The following is a 15,969-nucleotide window of genomic DNA, read 5'->3' as shown; positions in this document are numbered from 1 at the left end:
TGTTTTTCCAACAACTTTATATTGATATTTTTATACATATATATTACACATTCAAACAATACTTGTGCAAAAACCATCCCTACCATCAAAATGATCTGGATTATTGTATGTGTCTCCGGCAGCATGGCTAGAGGAATAAAGGCATCATTACAAACTGTTTTCAAAAATAAAATACAAAACAAAAAAAAGGACAATAGATTCTGATGCATAGCATCTATTAATTATAACATTACAAAAATAATGTGTCAAAGTGGTAAATGCAGAGAAGGCTATGTCATGTAAGAATAGGTTTACATGCATAAAAACTGAGGTTTTGCTTTTTTTGACAATGGAACCCTTGCAGGGTCACTGTTTAGTGCCAATGATGTCCTTCATGAATGCTCTGTAGTCAGGTCCTTTATATCGACTACACAGAAACACATTCACCTCTGCCCGCACAAAATTCCACTCCACATCAACTGTCCATCGAAAAACCACTACAACACAACAGATGTCAGTTCAATATTTGCATATGGTACAAAACTACCAAAAAAACCCACCAATACAAAGCTTGTCATGATTACCAAACATGAAGGATTGACTTCCAGACTTCTAGACAGCCAGTATGAGAGATGACCATTAGCCTCAAACACATTCATACTCATTGAAGGCTAACATGAAGGGTGGATGTTAGTCAACCAACACATCATCTAGGCATCATTCACTTTCATTTCACCTCGTCCTGTAGATCCAGAGACATTCACATTCTCTTGGTTGATTAGAGTTGACTTCACTGCATTTTATGTGGTTGATTTCATCTGCTCAAATCTTCAGCAAAAGCCTAAAATGATCTAGCCAATGCAAGGCACTGCTGTTTCACGAAGAGCGCACCATCTCACCAGCACAAGCTGACGGCTCGGACTGTTCTAAACCCAAACTTGTCCTGAGTTCTGCCTCTCTCAGCCCTGCTCTTCGAAGTCTTGACTGGGAGGGCTACGTGACTTGATATTATCTGGACCCAGTGAAGCTGAATTCAAGGGTCCGGGAGGTCCGAGGTGTCTACAGTCACCTTGATGAAGATGGAGTCATCTTTGATGTAGGTTCCATTCTCCAGGACAGTCTGAGCCACAAAGAGTGGACAACCCGAGGCTATGTTCATTTCAACAGTGGGCCGGCGAAAGCTACTGCTATGGGGGTCTGGTTTGAAGGCATCACCTAAGTGTTTCCGAGCCGGCCCCTGGTCCATTAACATTAATGTTACTTTCTGTTTGAAAGGCCATGGCAGCAAGGCGTCATATTCTCCGCGCATGACCACGAAAAAGAGCGAGAGATGTGTACCTTTACCCATTCCGTCCCCATTGAGATAGACGCGGGCACACATCTTGTAGCCGAAATAGCCCGTGTAGAAGGGCTGGCTGTAGAGCGAGAGGTTTTTAGAGACCACAGCTTCCTGTTTCCTTCTTTTGTAGTCACGGATCTTCCAAATGAGCACACCGTTGAAGCTGGCCGTCTCCAACACCTGCAGCTTCAGGTCCATCTCTGCCAGGCGGATGTCATGGACACTCATCATATCATCGTGACGTGAGAGCTGCTGCTCTAAGGAGCCTGGTGACAATATTCAAATGTGTTAAAAACAATGTTGTGAATACACATGTACTTGGTATAATACATTATCATTGAGGTGTACAGGTGCATCTAAAAAAAATTTAATATCATGGAAAAGGTCTTTATTTTTTGTAATTGAATTTAAAAAAAAGCAAACTATCTTAATATTCTAGATTCATTGCACACAAACTGAAATATTTCTAGAGATTTTTTGTTTTAATCGTGATGGTCATGACTTTGAAAATTCAGTATCTCAAAAAATTTGAATATTCCATTTTGAGCTTGATTAGTTTGATTAATTTTGAGTGTAAATACCGGGAAACTCTTCGGCTAGTTTAGAACATGTAACCAAAATTATGGGAGAGACTACCGATTTGACAGTTGTCCAGAAGACAATCATCAACATCCTCCACAAGGAGGGTAAGCCACAGAAGGTCATTGCTGAAAGGGCTGGCTGTTCACAGAGTGCTGTATCAAAATATGTTCATAGAATGTTGACTGGAAGGAAAAAGTGTGGTAGGAAAAGGTGCTCAAACAACAGGGATGATCACAGTCTTGGGAAAATTGTCAGGAAAAGACGATTCAAGAACTTGGGAGAGCTTTACAAGGAGTGGACTGAAGCTGGAGTCAGTGCATCAAGAGTCACCACACGCAGACATCTTCAGGAAAAGGGCTACAGCTGTCACATTTCTAGAACCAAGCATCTCCTGAACCAGTAAGAAGACGTCAGAAGCATTTCACCTGGGGTAAGGAGAAAAATAATTGGACTGTTGCTCAGTGGTCCAAGGTCCTCTTTTCAGATGAAAGTAATTTTAGCATTTCTTTTTTAGATCAAGGTCTGGAGTCTGGAGGAAGACCGGAGAGGCTAGGAATCCAAAGTCCAGTGTGAAGTTTCTGAAGTCAGAGATGATTTGGGTGCCGTGACATTTGCTGGTGTTGGACCATTGTGTTTTATCAAGTCCAAAGTCAGCAGAGCCATCTACAAGGAGATTTTGGAGCACTTTATGCTTCCATCTGCTGACAAGCTTTATGGAGATGCTGATTTCATGTTGCAGCAAGAATTTAGCACCTGCCCACAGGGCCAAAACCACTTCCAAGTGGTTTGCTGACCATGAAATTATTGTGCTTGATTGGCCAGCCAACTCACCTGACCTGAACCTCACAGAGAATCTATGGGGTATTGTGAAGAGGTAGATAAGTAACATCTAACAAACAATACAGAGGAGCTGAAGGCCGCTATCAAACAACCTGGGCTTTAATAACGCCTCAGCAGTGCTACAGGCTGATCGCCTTCATGTCACGCTGCATTGAAGCAGTAATTCATGCAAAAGGAGCCCCAACCAAGTATTGAGTGCATAATTAAACCTGCTTTAGAGAACATTTCTGTTTTGTAAATCTTTTTTTGATCGATCTTTGAGAAAATATCACATTTTTTGAGATACTGAATTCTTTTTATTTTAAGCTGTAAGTCATAACCATCAGAATTAAAACCAGAAACTCTTGAAATATTTCAGTTTGTGTGCAATGAATCTAGAATATAAGAAAGTTTGCTTTATTGCATTAAATTACAAAAAAATAAAGAACTTTTCCATGATATTCAAATTTTTTGAGATGCACCTGGATTTGAAATTATCTTACCCAGAGTGTGAGAACCAGGACTGGAACCAACACGACCCGAATCAAGAGAAGCTACAATTGAACGCATGCTCTCCACAGACCCTCTCAGAGCCTCCACCTCCTCCCTCATCGCTCGCAGAGGACGCAGCTCCCGCAGCTCCATCTCAACCTCAAGCATTTTCTCTGAGTGAGTGCTCATCAACTTCTACATACACAAACACAAACATTTAAAGAACTTATTGAAGTGTTTCAGTCAGAGATTGTAGTATTTCACAGCTGGGTCTCTGTGTTTTTAAGTTAAGTCTGGCAAAAAAAACTTTGTTTTTAAAGTTTCTAATGCTCAATATACTCCATTTATTTGATCAAAATTACAGCAAAACAAGTGATATTGTGATTTGTTATTGTAGCCATTATCAATATTATCAAAATGTTATTTATTATGGTCAAGCTGAATTTTCAGCAGCCATTATATTATAAGTCTTCAATGTCACAATCATTTAAAAAATAAATAAATAAACAGTTGTGCTGCTTTATAATTTTGTGGAAACCATGATAATTTTTTTATGACTTGAAGGTTCAAAAGAACAAATACGTTTTTCAAAAGAACTATTTTAACATTCTAAATCTTTTTGCTGTCACTTTTAATATATTTCAAGTGTTCTTGCTGAATGAAAGTATTAATTTCTTAAAAAATTACTTAATATATAAAAACATAAAAAAAATTGACAGGTAGTTATTATTTTTGGCAATTTCTTCTTTGACTCACAGAAATTTGTTTTGCATTGAGGTTCTACATAGTCACTGTCATCAAACAACAAACAGAAAAACCATAGAATAATATACAGTTGGGTCCCAAAGGCTAAGCTCACTCTTGTTGTTTTAAATCAATTAATTATTATTATTACTATTATTAATAATAATAATAATAATAAATGTACTGTAATTTTTTTTTACTGTATCAGCATAACACTTTAAGTTATATGTTAGAACTGAAAAGTGGATATGAATTTGGATAATATATTTGGTATGTCCTCATTTTGCTAAAAATAAAAATAAAAAAGTTCCAAAGAGCATCTTCAATGGAAGCAAATAATCTAATAAAACTCTTTATTTTGTTTAAAACATGTAAAAGGTCACACATTCACTAATTTGTTTAATAGACAGGAATTGTGAATGTTTCTTTCTCACAGCATAATGTTTCTTCTATTACTTATTCTAAATCGAAATGCTTTTTTTTAGGTTTTATTTTCACTGTAGAAGGCATGTCACAAAACAAAGGCATTAAAACCTGTGTCAAATTGAAGTATTGCACAGTAGAACAGACACGTCACTATATACAAAGTAGAAGTTATTTTTAGCTTCACCAAATGACTCAATAGAAAATAAAACCACTACTTGGTCACGGCTCTCACCTGCACACTGGCAACCTTCTGATCCAGCTGCCTAATCTTTTCTCTCATCTCCTCATTCTGAATCTCAACCTCTGCAAGACGACTGCTGAGGCTGGGCAAAACTTTATAACGCTCCATCAGCTCGCTCTTAACATCTTCAACCTACACACACAGAGAGATCAGTGCATGCGTTTAATCTGACTACATGTATGAACATATGAACAGGGAAAAAGTTTTCATTTTCACACCGAAACCAGCCGTTTCTCTGTTTCTGACATGCTAAATTGAATGTTTATAAATGTCTACCTTGGCCTCTAGTGTGGTGTTTCTGGCCACCATCATTCTCAGGTGCTCGGACGCAAAACTGGACTCATGTTCCCTCATCTCTTGATTCAGCCCCTTTAAAATAATCAGATGCATATTAGTAAAAAACTACACCAAAAATATTTTTCATATACGTTTTTTAATCAACAGTGAGGCACTACACTACTGCAATGTTAGTACATTTCTAATTTCCTTTAAATCAATATCTGCTCACCTTAAAAGAGCATCCATATCGAATAAAGGAGCAGGTCACCTGGGCCTTTGGACAGTCATGCTGATGAATGGATAACTATAAGAGACACATTCAACTCATAAATACATCACAATTCATCAGCCTTTTTCATTCATTTATCCATTCATTTATTCATCAACTAAATTCATCATTCATGCATTTAAAAGCAAACACACACACAAGTTAGTAAATCAAAAGTAAAACTGAGTGCACTCCAAGCCTACCTCACTTCTTAGAATGGAAGAAAATGAGCACTGATTAGGGCATGCTACAGGAAATGCAGGACACACTGTATCTTTGTGTTTCTGTAAAGAGAGATGACTGCTAGACTGAAATGCACTAAAACATACTGCATCCTGCCGCTTTCATGGTTCAAGATGCTAATGGTTAAAAAAAACTGTGGGGTAATAATGACAGGATCAACCAGGCGGAAAAAACAGAGAGCGATCTTGAAGTAAAAACACACATTCTCTAAATGACAGTCAGCATAACGGGAGATTCCCCTAAGTTCCTTGTACCAATGTGAAACTCAAATGTCATGGGACATTAATGATAGAACACAAGGGGAATACTTCTCATAGAGGAACCGAGACGTCCACTAATTCCAATCCAGGAAAAAAAAAAAAAAAACTCAATGATAACTGAAAAAAGATCTCGCAAATTTCTAAGTACTTTCCATTAGTTTTCAGGTCCTTTTATGGGAACTGGGGGGTTTCGGGTAATGTGTGTTACCTGTAAGTCAGTGAGGGGCATCTTGTGATTGCAGAATTCACAGGTGATCTCTCTGTGTTTGCATTTGCGGCTCAAGTGCTCAGACATGTCTTTCCTCATCATCTTCTCCTTACACTTTCCCAAGGGGCACGGCACCTCGAAGTACGGACAAACTTCCAAATGGTCCTGTTCGAAGAGAGAAAAGGATTCAGAATTTTACCTTTACCTAAAAAGGTCATCTCAAACATAACACATGTAATATATCAATGCAACTACATTCGCCATTCTCGCACTTAGAAAATGATGTGCATGTTGGTTTAAGTCTAGGCTCACATTTCTCGGCGCTCGAGGCAGGCTCTAGTCGGGAGGAATTTACCATATGATATGTAGACTATTGTATCTAAGACTCATATGACTTACCATGACCTGCTGTAAACTCATTTGTTCTTTACATCCATTTTTCTCACTTCGGCAGTAGACCTTCAGAGCCATAATTTCCCTTTTGCAGCAAACATCCCGGAATATCTATCATCATAAGAAAGACAAAAAATCCATTACAGGGCCTGTATAACAGAGATGTGTTGTGTGCCTGTTATATGGCCCACATTACTTTCACTTGCTGTGTGAGTGAGATTTAGTATGTAACGGAGTGGGTGTGTCCTTGTAAGTTTTGGCTTCACTTTCTTACCTTATCTTCAAAGAGTGGTTCTAAATCAGCTGGACATTCTGGGTTAGGCTTACTGAAAAAAAGTCAGATCCAGCTGTAAGCAAATTGTTTCCATAGTTCACATGACCTACATTTTTTAATACAAATAATAAGAATACTCCAAGATTTATTTGCAATGCTATTTAGATAAGTAGTTCTGAACCTTTTTGACTTCAAGTGCACCCTATCATCTACAACAACATACAAAGGCGCTGTGACTTTTCCAGTTGTTTGTGAATACCTAAGTAAAAAAAAAATTTCTACTGAATAAAATATTTGAAAGTTGAAAAATTATATTTATGATAAAAATGCACGTGGAATAATTGTATTTACTTAAACTACTTTTCTTTCCAGGCTTAGAAATCACACTTTAATAATTAGGCTAACTCGTCAATTCAATTTTTTCAAGACAATATAAACCCTGATCTTTCAAAGAAAAAATGTAAAAAAAAGTAATTGTACCTGTTTTAATGAAATTTTTTTGCTAACTTTAATTTTAGTTTCGCCTTAATTTAAAATGTTTTAAGACATTCTAAGGCCTCATTGGAGGTTTGCTAGCTGAGAACCCCTGATTTCAATCATATTTAGCAATACTGGCAATAACATGGATTTTCAGCTATTTAGATCACAATTAAACATCACTTAATAACATCCAGGTGTAAATGCACCCAAGACACAGTGTGGTCACATCCGAATCAATGAAACAACATTTTTTTGGCTCTATTTGATGATGTTTCTTTTTTATTCTCCTCTCACAATGGGAAAAGAACATTTCGATTTTGTCACCAGATTTGTCATCTGACTTCTCATTAACTATTCCACTGAACCACACATCTCTTATTCCAAAATCACACGTCATCTCTCAGAATCATTTTTTTTCCTCTTTAACCCCTACTAGCATCTAGGGCTGTGCAAAAAATCGAATGCGATTTTCATGCACATCTCATCAGTAAAGACGCTCCTGTAATTAGAAGTATATCTCCCAGCACGTGTGTTCAGATCATGGTTGCCAGGTTTTCCCAACAAATCCTGCTCAGTTGCTTCTCAAAACTAGTCCAAAACTAGCCCAATAGCGTTTCCAGGAGGTTCCCCGATAAAAAAAAATTGCTTTTTAAAATGTAAGTTTTATGGCATGGTTGCCTTGGTAAAGTTTGCATTTTAGGGGCTAAATATCACATTATTTCTATTGGGGTCGCTTCCACCCGCGGACATGAAAAACAACCACAGACTTGGCAACACATTGGTTGGCATTTACTACACCGAGCCCGTAATTCACTGACAATCTACACAAAATCGATTTTAAAATCGGTGGCGATTCTTTGTCGATTTTGAAAGCAATTTTGTGTAAGTTGTCAGTAGACTACGGCTCTGTGTAGTAACTGCCGCTCCACCTGAACCAGTGTTGCCAAGTCTGCGGTTGTTTTTCATGTCCGCGGTTTGAAGCAACCCAATACCAATAACGTTATATTTAGCCCCTGAAATGCAAATTTTACCAAGACAACCATGCCAAAAAACAAAACGTATATTTTAACCCCGGGAAGTATTTTTTTTATCTGGGAACCTCCTGGAATCGCAATTAGTTTTGGACTAGTTTTGAGAAGCAACAGGGCAGGATTTGTTGTGAAAACCTGGCAACCCTGATCTGAACACACGTGCTGGAGATAATACTTCCAATTAAAGGAGTGTTTTTACTGATGAGATGTGCATGAAAATCGTATTCGATTTTTTGCACAGCCCTACTAGCATCTAGTATAAAACATACTTTTCATACTGGAAAAAATGTAAATGGCATTTTCCATTTCGCGCAGGTTAGTACTGTCGAATCTCTTACGACAAGAAATATGTAGGAACCTTTATGCTAATAAATATCTAAAACTGCTTCGCTTATTCCTAGGCTTGTGATACTGCAGCTTCTTTATTATCACAGGATTCATATGAAGCTCACTAATGAAGCGTCGCCCACCTGAGCAAGTCTGCGACGCAGCTCTCGCAGAAGCGATGTCCACACTCAGTTTGTCGAGGGTTACAGAGCACTAGCCTGCAAGACTCGCAGCAATACTTGGCCTCAGGCGTTGTGACAAATCGGTCCCTGAAGCCACCGTGGATGGGCAAGAAACCTGGGTCATGCCTGGGCCGCTGGGCCATGGAGGGCATGACAAGAGATGGAGGACGCTGCTGCAGGGCAATCTGCTGTTCCACATTACGCCCTGCGGACATGACCTGAAGAAAACCAGACAGATGAGGATCTAAACTCAACACCCCATAACATGTCCATGAGAAAAACTGAAATGCTTTGCATCTTAGTAATAGAAAAAAAGTTTACAATGACTTCCAAAACCACAACATCCTGAAAGATGAAACAGGACAGTCTACTGTCATCTTTGGCACATTCGATTCTTTCTTGTCCAGATTGAAGCTGTCAAGATTTCTGTACTCTATGGGAAACATGACTTAAACTAAAATGGAATGGGCTGTTGTCTGATTGGATCCAGACCCCCTTGGCAAACACCAATTTGTGGTCGCTTCACTGCCATTGTTTCAAGCACACAAGTGTGTTTAGTAGGAATACCGTTTAAACCTTATTAAATCAGAAGAGTTTGATGGATTTAAGGCATGACTACCTGAAGCCCCCAAAAGCTTTTTGACACTTAAGACACACTTAAAATGTCAACAACACATCCATCCAAGTGGCATCTGCAAACAAATGAAGCTTGACTTTCAGTTGACTAACTTCATTCTTGTAATTACTTTTACTAGTCCCAAGGTGATTTTACTGGATGAATGAGTCAGTTTCTGTTCACACAGGTGTCCTACCAGAGAAACCACCGGTATATTTCAGCACATTAGCTGTGGAAATGAGTGGAAATGCTTGAAATTAGCTTTGAAGACAAATATAAATGACTACATAAAAAGCTGGTCCCACTTTATATTAGGTGGCCTTAACTACTATGTACTTACATAAAAAAAATAAGTACAATGTACTTATTGTGTTCTATTGTATTGTAAAACACTTTTCCTGCTATTGAGGTGGGATAGGGGTAAGGTTAGGGAGAGGGTTGGAGGTATGGGTAAGTTTAAGGGTGGGTTAAGTTGTAAAGTATGGGTCAACAGTGTAATTATAAATGTAATTACAGAAATTAAATACAGATGTAATTACATGTAGCTTTTTTAAAAATATAAGTACAATGTAAAAACATGTATGTACACAATAAGTACATTGTACTAGATTATTAATTAAAATGTAGGTACATAGTAGTTAAGGCCACTTAATATAAAGTGGGTCCAAAATAATTAATTAATTATGAATAATTGCAAGTGCACAGGATATATAGGAACTCCTTCAAATATACCATTACATTGCTGTGGAATATAAATTTTACCATTCAAAAGAATGAAATCAATGTTTTCATTTAAGAACACATTCAATTAATCAAAAGTAACAGTAAAGACATTTATAATATTTCAAAGAAATGCTGTTATTTAAAAAATTCTGTTAATCAAAGAATCCTGAGAAAAAAAAAAAAAAAACTATCACCATTTCCACAGAAATATGAAGCTGCACAACTGTTTTTAACATTGATGAAAAGAAATGGCTGCTAAAACATTCCTTTTTGATATAATACATTTAATAAAGGAATAACATCACAGTAATAAAATGTAAAAAAATATATATATATATCATCAATGATTTATCATTAGTGATATACACCAAAAATACAATTCTGGCCAATATTTTTGAAAATAAATGTCAAGTCAATAAACAGCCCACAAAAAAAAAAAATAATAAAATAAAATCATAATTAAATTACATTTAATTAAATTTTTGAAGAAAAAAAAATCATTGTAAAATCCCTATCTTTGTTCATTTTTTAAATAAAAAGTATATTTGTCTTTCCACCTTCACAAAAACAGTATTTCTGATACACACAAGACCGAACTGTTATAAAATGATGTCAGCATTTTCATTTCAAAACTGCTTATGAAAAACATGATGGCAAAGCGATGAGGGCGTCGTGAGACCTATTAACCTCTTAAATGCCGTCTGACATCACAGCGGCTTGACTTCAGCCTCTCTGCCTGTTTCACATCTCACGCCGATGTCAGACAGATAGAAGTTAGTCACATTTTCAGATTCTAATGCCTGCCACCGAGGCAACGCTTAAACATTGTGCTTACATTGCCACATCAACAGCTCCTGACCGGCAGCTCTCAGACTGGGAAATCCCTTCATAACAGACATAGACACTAGCTCTAATAATATCTCCCTTGTGAGCCAGCTACACACTAACCGCACATGCAGGAAGGTCCCGGCTCCATTGCTGAACGCCGTTAGAATTCCTTTAAAAAGAGGATACCACAGTTATTCCACAAAGAGTGACTGGGACCCACCGCACATGCCTCTTCTCCAGTACAGAGACTTTTCGACAAAAAAGGAAACTGAAATGATAGCTATTTATGGTGCAGTTTTATGAAGGTAGGTAAACTTTTCAAAAAGATATTTTGAATTGGGAAATTAGAGCACAGTCATAGAACACTTGAAATGGTTTGGTGTAGTTTCCAGTGACAAACAACAGGTCTCGATGAAAAACATTATTATTGTTGTTGGCTAAGACATATTCGAGGTTGAACAAACTACTAACACCAAGTAGCAAACTTCAGCATGCAACTCATTCCTGCACTACTACACTCCGCACTACATTCCCGACTGTACTACGGACAAAAATGGGAGCTAAAATTGTAAGGCTTGTTGAGGGGAGGTGTGCTACTACATTTTCAACCAATCAGCTTGATTATTTATGACTGCTGAATGACAAAATGGCTGAAAAATCCCATTAACTTACATTGAAAAATTTGACTAAAATGTTTACTTGCACCAGGAAGACTAATAAAAAATATTTTTTTTATTACAATTATGGCTTCGAAAAATTATGAACAAATTGATAAAACACATTACTTTTCGATATTAGGGACCTGTTTGGTCAAACATACTCATAGTTTTTCATTTGCAGTTTATTCTCTCTTTATTTCATTTTTTTTTTTTTTTTTACCATTGTACTATTTATTTAAATGTGTATATTTATTTGTACTTATTTTTTTTTCCAATTATTTAACTGAGATATAATTAAAATATCCACTTAAAAAAAAAGTTCAATAAATGCATGATGTTTCCAAAGTCACAGAGTAATGATGTTAAATAATCATTATCTCAATATTGACCAACATAATTGTGATTATAATTTTTTTGGCATAATAGCAACTACATAGAATGCTAAAAACCATTAAAACGCTTTTTTTTGGATAGGCACTCTTATTTTCTTCAACCAATTAAAGGTTTGTTGCCCATATTAATGGCTTTTGGGAGGTAGATTAGACATGCTCACACACACACACACACACACACAGTCACACCCATAAAATTATTCACACCCTCAGCAAGTTTAATCCCATATGACGTATGTAACACGTTAAAACCTTAGCGAGGGTGTTTCACAAACACTTTCCATGGCTCAACACACCTTTTGTCAAATTATGACGATAGTAACTAAGCTAATGTCAGCTCTATCCTTACTGGACACTAAAAAAAACAAAAGCAAATATTCCCACTTAGTTTAGTGGCTCTTGTCCCTGATTTTGTTTCTGTTTTACTTCAGGTGCACAGGTATTTCCCTGTCTTTATCTCTCATCTCACGCTGCAGGCTGCACTCAAAAATAAACCCACCCACAAGCGTGGATAAAACTGGCCCTGAAATAATCCACAAACTCTGAGAAAGACAAACATCCAGCTACACAAACATAGAAGAAATATTCAACTGAGCACAAATGAAAAAAATCCATGTACTGGTGGCTGACCAGAATGTGCAGTTCTCCAGGGATTTCCAGGAATATTTAAGGGGCTTTTCCATTTGCTGCCTCATTCCTCTCTGTCACTGCTGACAATACACATACACACCCACACACACGCATGCACGCAAGCACATAAACACACATTAAGACAAAAAAATAAGGAAGCTGCTAGTAAACTGTTGTTTATACCAGGAATTATGTTAGGGTCCTGAGAAATCCGTTTGATTTTTTTCCTTAATTCGGTTTCATTTTTTTCCAAATTGTGTTTTTTCCATTAAAATATTTCTGTATTCTTTGTTTTTTATTTTTTTTATAACTTTTCTCCACTCCTTTTTAATAGTTAAATTCAAGTTTATTAATAAAAAAGCATGTTTAATTAATTAAAACCACAAAACGTATACATTTTCACATCGATTTAATAAACAATTAACAACAACTGCATGTTTAGAGCCCTATAAAATGTTTTATTTATTAACACCATATTTGGTATTGTTACCAAATCTTGTGTTTTAGCAGTATCTTATAATTTGAATGCATAAAACAACATAATTTATTCTCTTTTTTTCTTAAATTACCCTTATGATTTTTTTTCCTCAGAAATTCTGTGTTATGTATTTAAATTTTTCTGGTTATTAAATCAAGGCATAAAACATTAATTTCATTTATCAATTAATTGTTGAAAACTAAGCAAACTGTATTTATTTATTTTTTTGGCTTTTGGCAAACAAAAGGGATTTATGTCCGCGTTTTCCTAATTACAGAAATCATAGGGCCCTAGAATTACGGGACCTTATCCAAATATAAAAGAAACTAAATAAAGAATTAATTGTATGAACAAAAATCCATATACGCCACCGTTCAAAGGTCTGGAGTACAAAGGTTGACCCAAACTTTTAAACTGTAGTTAAACGTGTCAAAATAGCACAGTTAAAGTTAACAACTTTGAAAAAACAACAACTTGAAATTGTGACCAATTCAAAGAGACACATCAACCAAAAATCATTTACATTTATGTTTTAAACCTGTTCCTTTTTTTCTTTTGTAGAAAACAAAAGATGTTTAGCAGAATGTCCCAGACTCTCTTTTCCATTCAACGAATGAAGCGTTTCACCTTTTTCTTTCATTTCATGGGAGACATTCAGGTCATTCAGGTTTAGAACGTCGGTAAGCAAATAAGGACAGCATTTTCATTTCTAGGTGAACTATTTTTTAATGGTATAATTTAGAGCGATATGATCCAAAAAAAGAAAGGTGAACAACAAAAATGTGTCCCATATTATCAGTGCATTCATAGTTTATAGAATTAAAAATGTAAAACATGCAACTTAAAACCAAGATATAAAAATAATGAAAATAAATGCGACAAGACTAAGCAATGCTAGCGTTAAGCACGCATCCATCCCATAAAGAACATAATACCAGAGAGAGCTTCAGGTGAAAAGTGTAACACAATACATTTCAGACAGTTAGTTTAGAGCCGAGTAGCATCGAGGTAATACAGGTTCTTTGAATGTATTTTCACTGCAGGAGATCTCATAACAAAAATGAAAGAGAAGTAAGAAGGGGAATATCACCTCTTTCTGGCCTGACCTTTTACTAGAGGAAGACGCGTGTGACTACTATAGGTCACTTACAGGAATATAAAAAACTATTTCATATGTGAACACATGATGAAGGTGTGATGGGTAAATTAATGGGGTTACTGCATGTGAAAATGCAAAGAAGTTGGGCTTATGTCATCTTCTCAGCCTCCTTCTGCTTTCAGAAGAGCGTCTGCTCTAACTTCTTTTGAAATCAAGCCCCAAATGTGTTCCCTGCAGTGTATCACAACACTTAACCGTGTTATTCTGAGAGTGAAACTGAACTGAGCTGGATTCAAACAGTCTCAGTTTTGATCTGCACACAGCAGCACATGTTTCAAACTGCTTCTGTCCACTGGCCATTTTTTTTCATCAGTGTATTTAAACAGAGACAGACTGGCAATCTGTATTTACACTTTCCTACTTAATACTGGATTTCATGATAGTTTTAATATTCTTCTTCTTGGTGTAATATTACCTAAACATACATGTGGAAGTTATAGACCCTTAAATGCAAGAAGATCAGAGTTGTGCTCATAATAAAAGCAAAAGTACACCACACACTTGCATGCAAAGGTGAGAAGCTCGTCTTAACATCTATCATGAATCTGTATAAAGCAGCTGTTCGGGATTTAACCTGGGAACATATTAGTCGCCCAACTTTAAAGAATCAGCACCCAGAAGATCCATACTTGCTCAGGAGACAGTAAAAGAGCAGGTGAACATCTAAGATCAAAGCTGGACACACTTTAGTTACTTTAGGTGAACCCATAGACTTTACCTTCCACTAACATGAGCTACACGTTAGTTTACATGTGGATCTGTGGAATAGCCATCCACTTACATGAATCAGTTGGTCAACGATGTCGTCCGATGATCCAACCGTGTTTCTCCGAAGAACGGATGGTCCACTCGTATGACAGACACACCGAGACAACAACGTCCAAATTTACGCGGCCACGGCTCCGTCCTCGCTTCTCAAACAGGCTACAACTGCCGAAGGATCGAATCGGGTCATTTTGACATCGGAATGTTCCAAAAACGACTCGGTTGAGGTACACGAAAAGGTAGAGAAGCCGCCACTGTGGCAGGGTGCTGTGATATCAAGTCTAGTACTTCACTGGAAAGCCCCCTGGTCTGACTTCCTCAGGAAATCCCCGTCATGAAAAAAATGTAGCTGGTTGTAAAAGGACGCCATAGAGGAAGAATAGGCTCAGGCTGCGGTGAGGCGCGCGGCCGCTGGGTGGAGCCAGAGCTTCAGTCCAATCCGTGATAGAACAGCGTTCACTTCAGCGGCTCTTTGCTTTGCTTTTCCACGTGTTTCTAACAGGTGATGATCTTTGAAATGTATGCATTACTGACCAAATCTGTTGACATACTTGAGTAAGTTGAAGGAATCTAATTAAACTGATTGTTTTTACTGAACAACTGAACGACACTTTTGATTACATTTGCTGGAACTACCTTTTGTGTGTGTGTGTGTGTGTGTGTGTGTGTGTGTGTGTGTGAGACAGGTCACTGTATGGATGAACCCACTAGCAAATGAAAAGTGTTGGTTGCATTGGTGCAGGGTTATTATAGTTAACTTATCTCAAGCTAAAATAGAACCATACAAAACATGTTTGTAAAATAAACTTGATTACTTTGAATAAACTGCAAAATATAATAATAATTAAGATGTATATGAATACATACAAGATAATAATAACGAATTCAAATTATTAATAAAAAAAAACTATATTGGAATTTCAATTATACTTTAATAACAGGATTGATGTACTGTTATTCACATTTGTATTATTATTATTAAAATACTCAAATTATAGGCATGTTTTTTTATTACATCAATAAAGTTATTACAATATTTTATTACCAAGACATAATTTAAAGAATCAACATCATAAATATATATTTTTTCTTTGCATCATGGCAATTTTTTTTTTTAAATATATACTACAGCAATAAGAACTGGGAATGAAA

General features: G+C 36.6%; 1 protein-coding gene across 2 annotated transcripts; it reads right to left on the bottom strand.

The window, feature by feature from the left end:
* LOC113098426 (TNF receptor-associated factor 3-like) lies at window positions 1-15,196 on the bottom strand. Of its 2 annotated transcripts, XM_026263491.1 has the most exons (11): window positions 14,834-15,195; window positions 8,529-8,785; window positions 6,548-6,599; window positions 6,280-6,384; window positions 5,881-6,045; window positions 5,373-5,453; window positions 5,131-5,205; window positions 4,899-4,991; window positions 4,614-4,754; window positions 3,223-3,406; window positions 1-1,584 (listed from the first exon to the last, which is right to left on the bottom strand). In XM_026263491.1, the coding sequence occupies exons 2-11, from the start codon at window positions 8,780-8,782 to the stop codon at window positions 1,013-1,015; spliced, it is 1,722 nt and encodes a 573-aa protein (XP_026119276.1). In that variant the 5' UTR covers window positions 8,783-8,785; window positions 14,834-15,195; the 3' UTR covers window positions 1-1,012. The 2 variants fall into 2 exon arrangements, with proteins under 2 accessions (XP_026119276.1, XP_026119277.1); XM_026263492.1 differs by lacking the exon at window positions 5,373-5,453 and having other exon boundaries at window positions 14,834-15,196.
* Window positions 15,197-15,969: the final 773 nt, after the last annotated feature.

Source organism: Carassius auratus, unplaced genomic scaffold, assembly GCF_003368295.1.
Source record: "Carassius auratus strain Wakin unplaced genomic scaffold, ASM336829v1 scaf_tig00216558, whole genome shotgun sequence".
NCBI lineage: Eukaryota > Metazoa > Chordata > Actinopteri > Cypriniformes > Cyprinidae > Carassius > Carassius auratus.
The sequence above is the reverse complement of the archived record's forward strand: the minus strand, read 5'-3'. Positions and strand labels throughout refer to the sequence as shown.

What these genes read in the sequence shown, in the direction of transcription:
- LOC113098426 (XM_026263491.1), bottom strand. Translation starts at nt 8,782, where the DNA reads ATGTCCGCAGGGCGTAATGTGGAACAGCAGATTGCCCTGCAGCAGCGT. An exon ending in AACCACTCTTTGAAGATAAG is followed by an intron (nt 6,385 to 6,547) that starts GTAAGAAAGTGA and finishes TTATGATGATAG; the next exon opens with ATATTCCGGGATGTTTGCTG. An exon ending in TGAGTTTACAGCAGGTCATG is followed by an intron (nt 6,046 to 6,279) that starts GTAAGTCATATG and finishes CTCTTCGAACAG; the next exon opens with GACCATTTGGAAGTTTGTCC.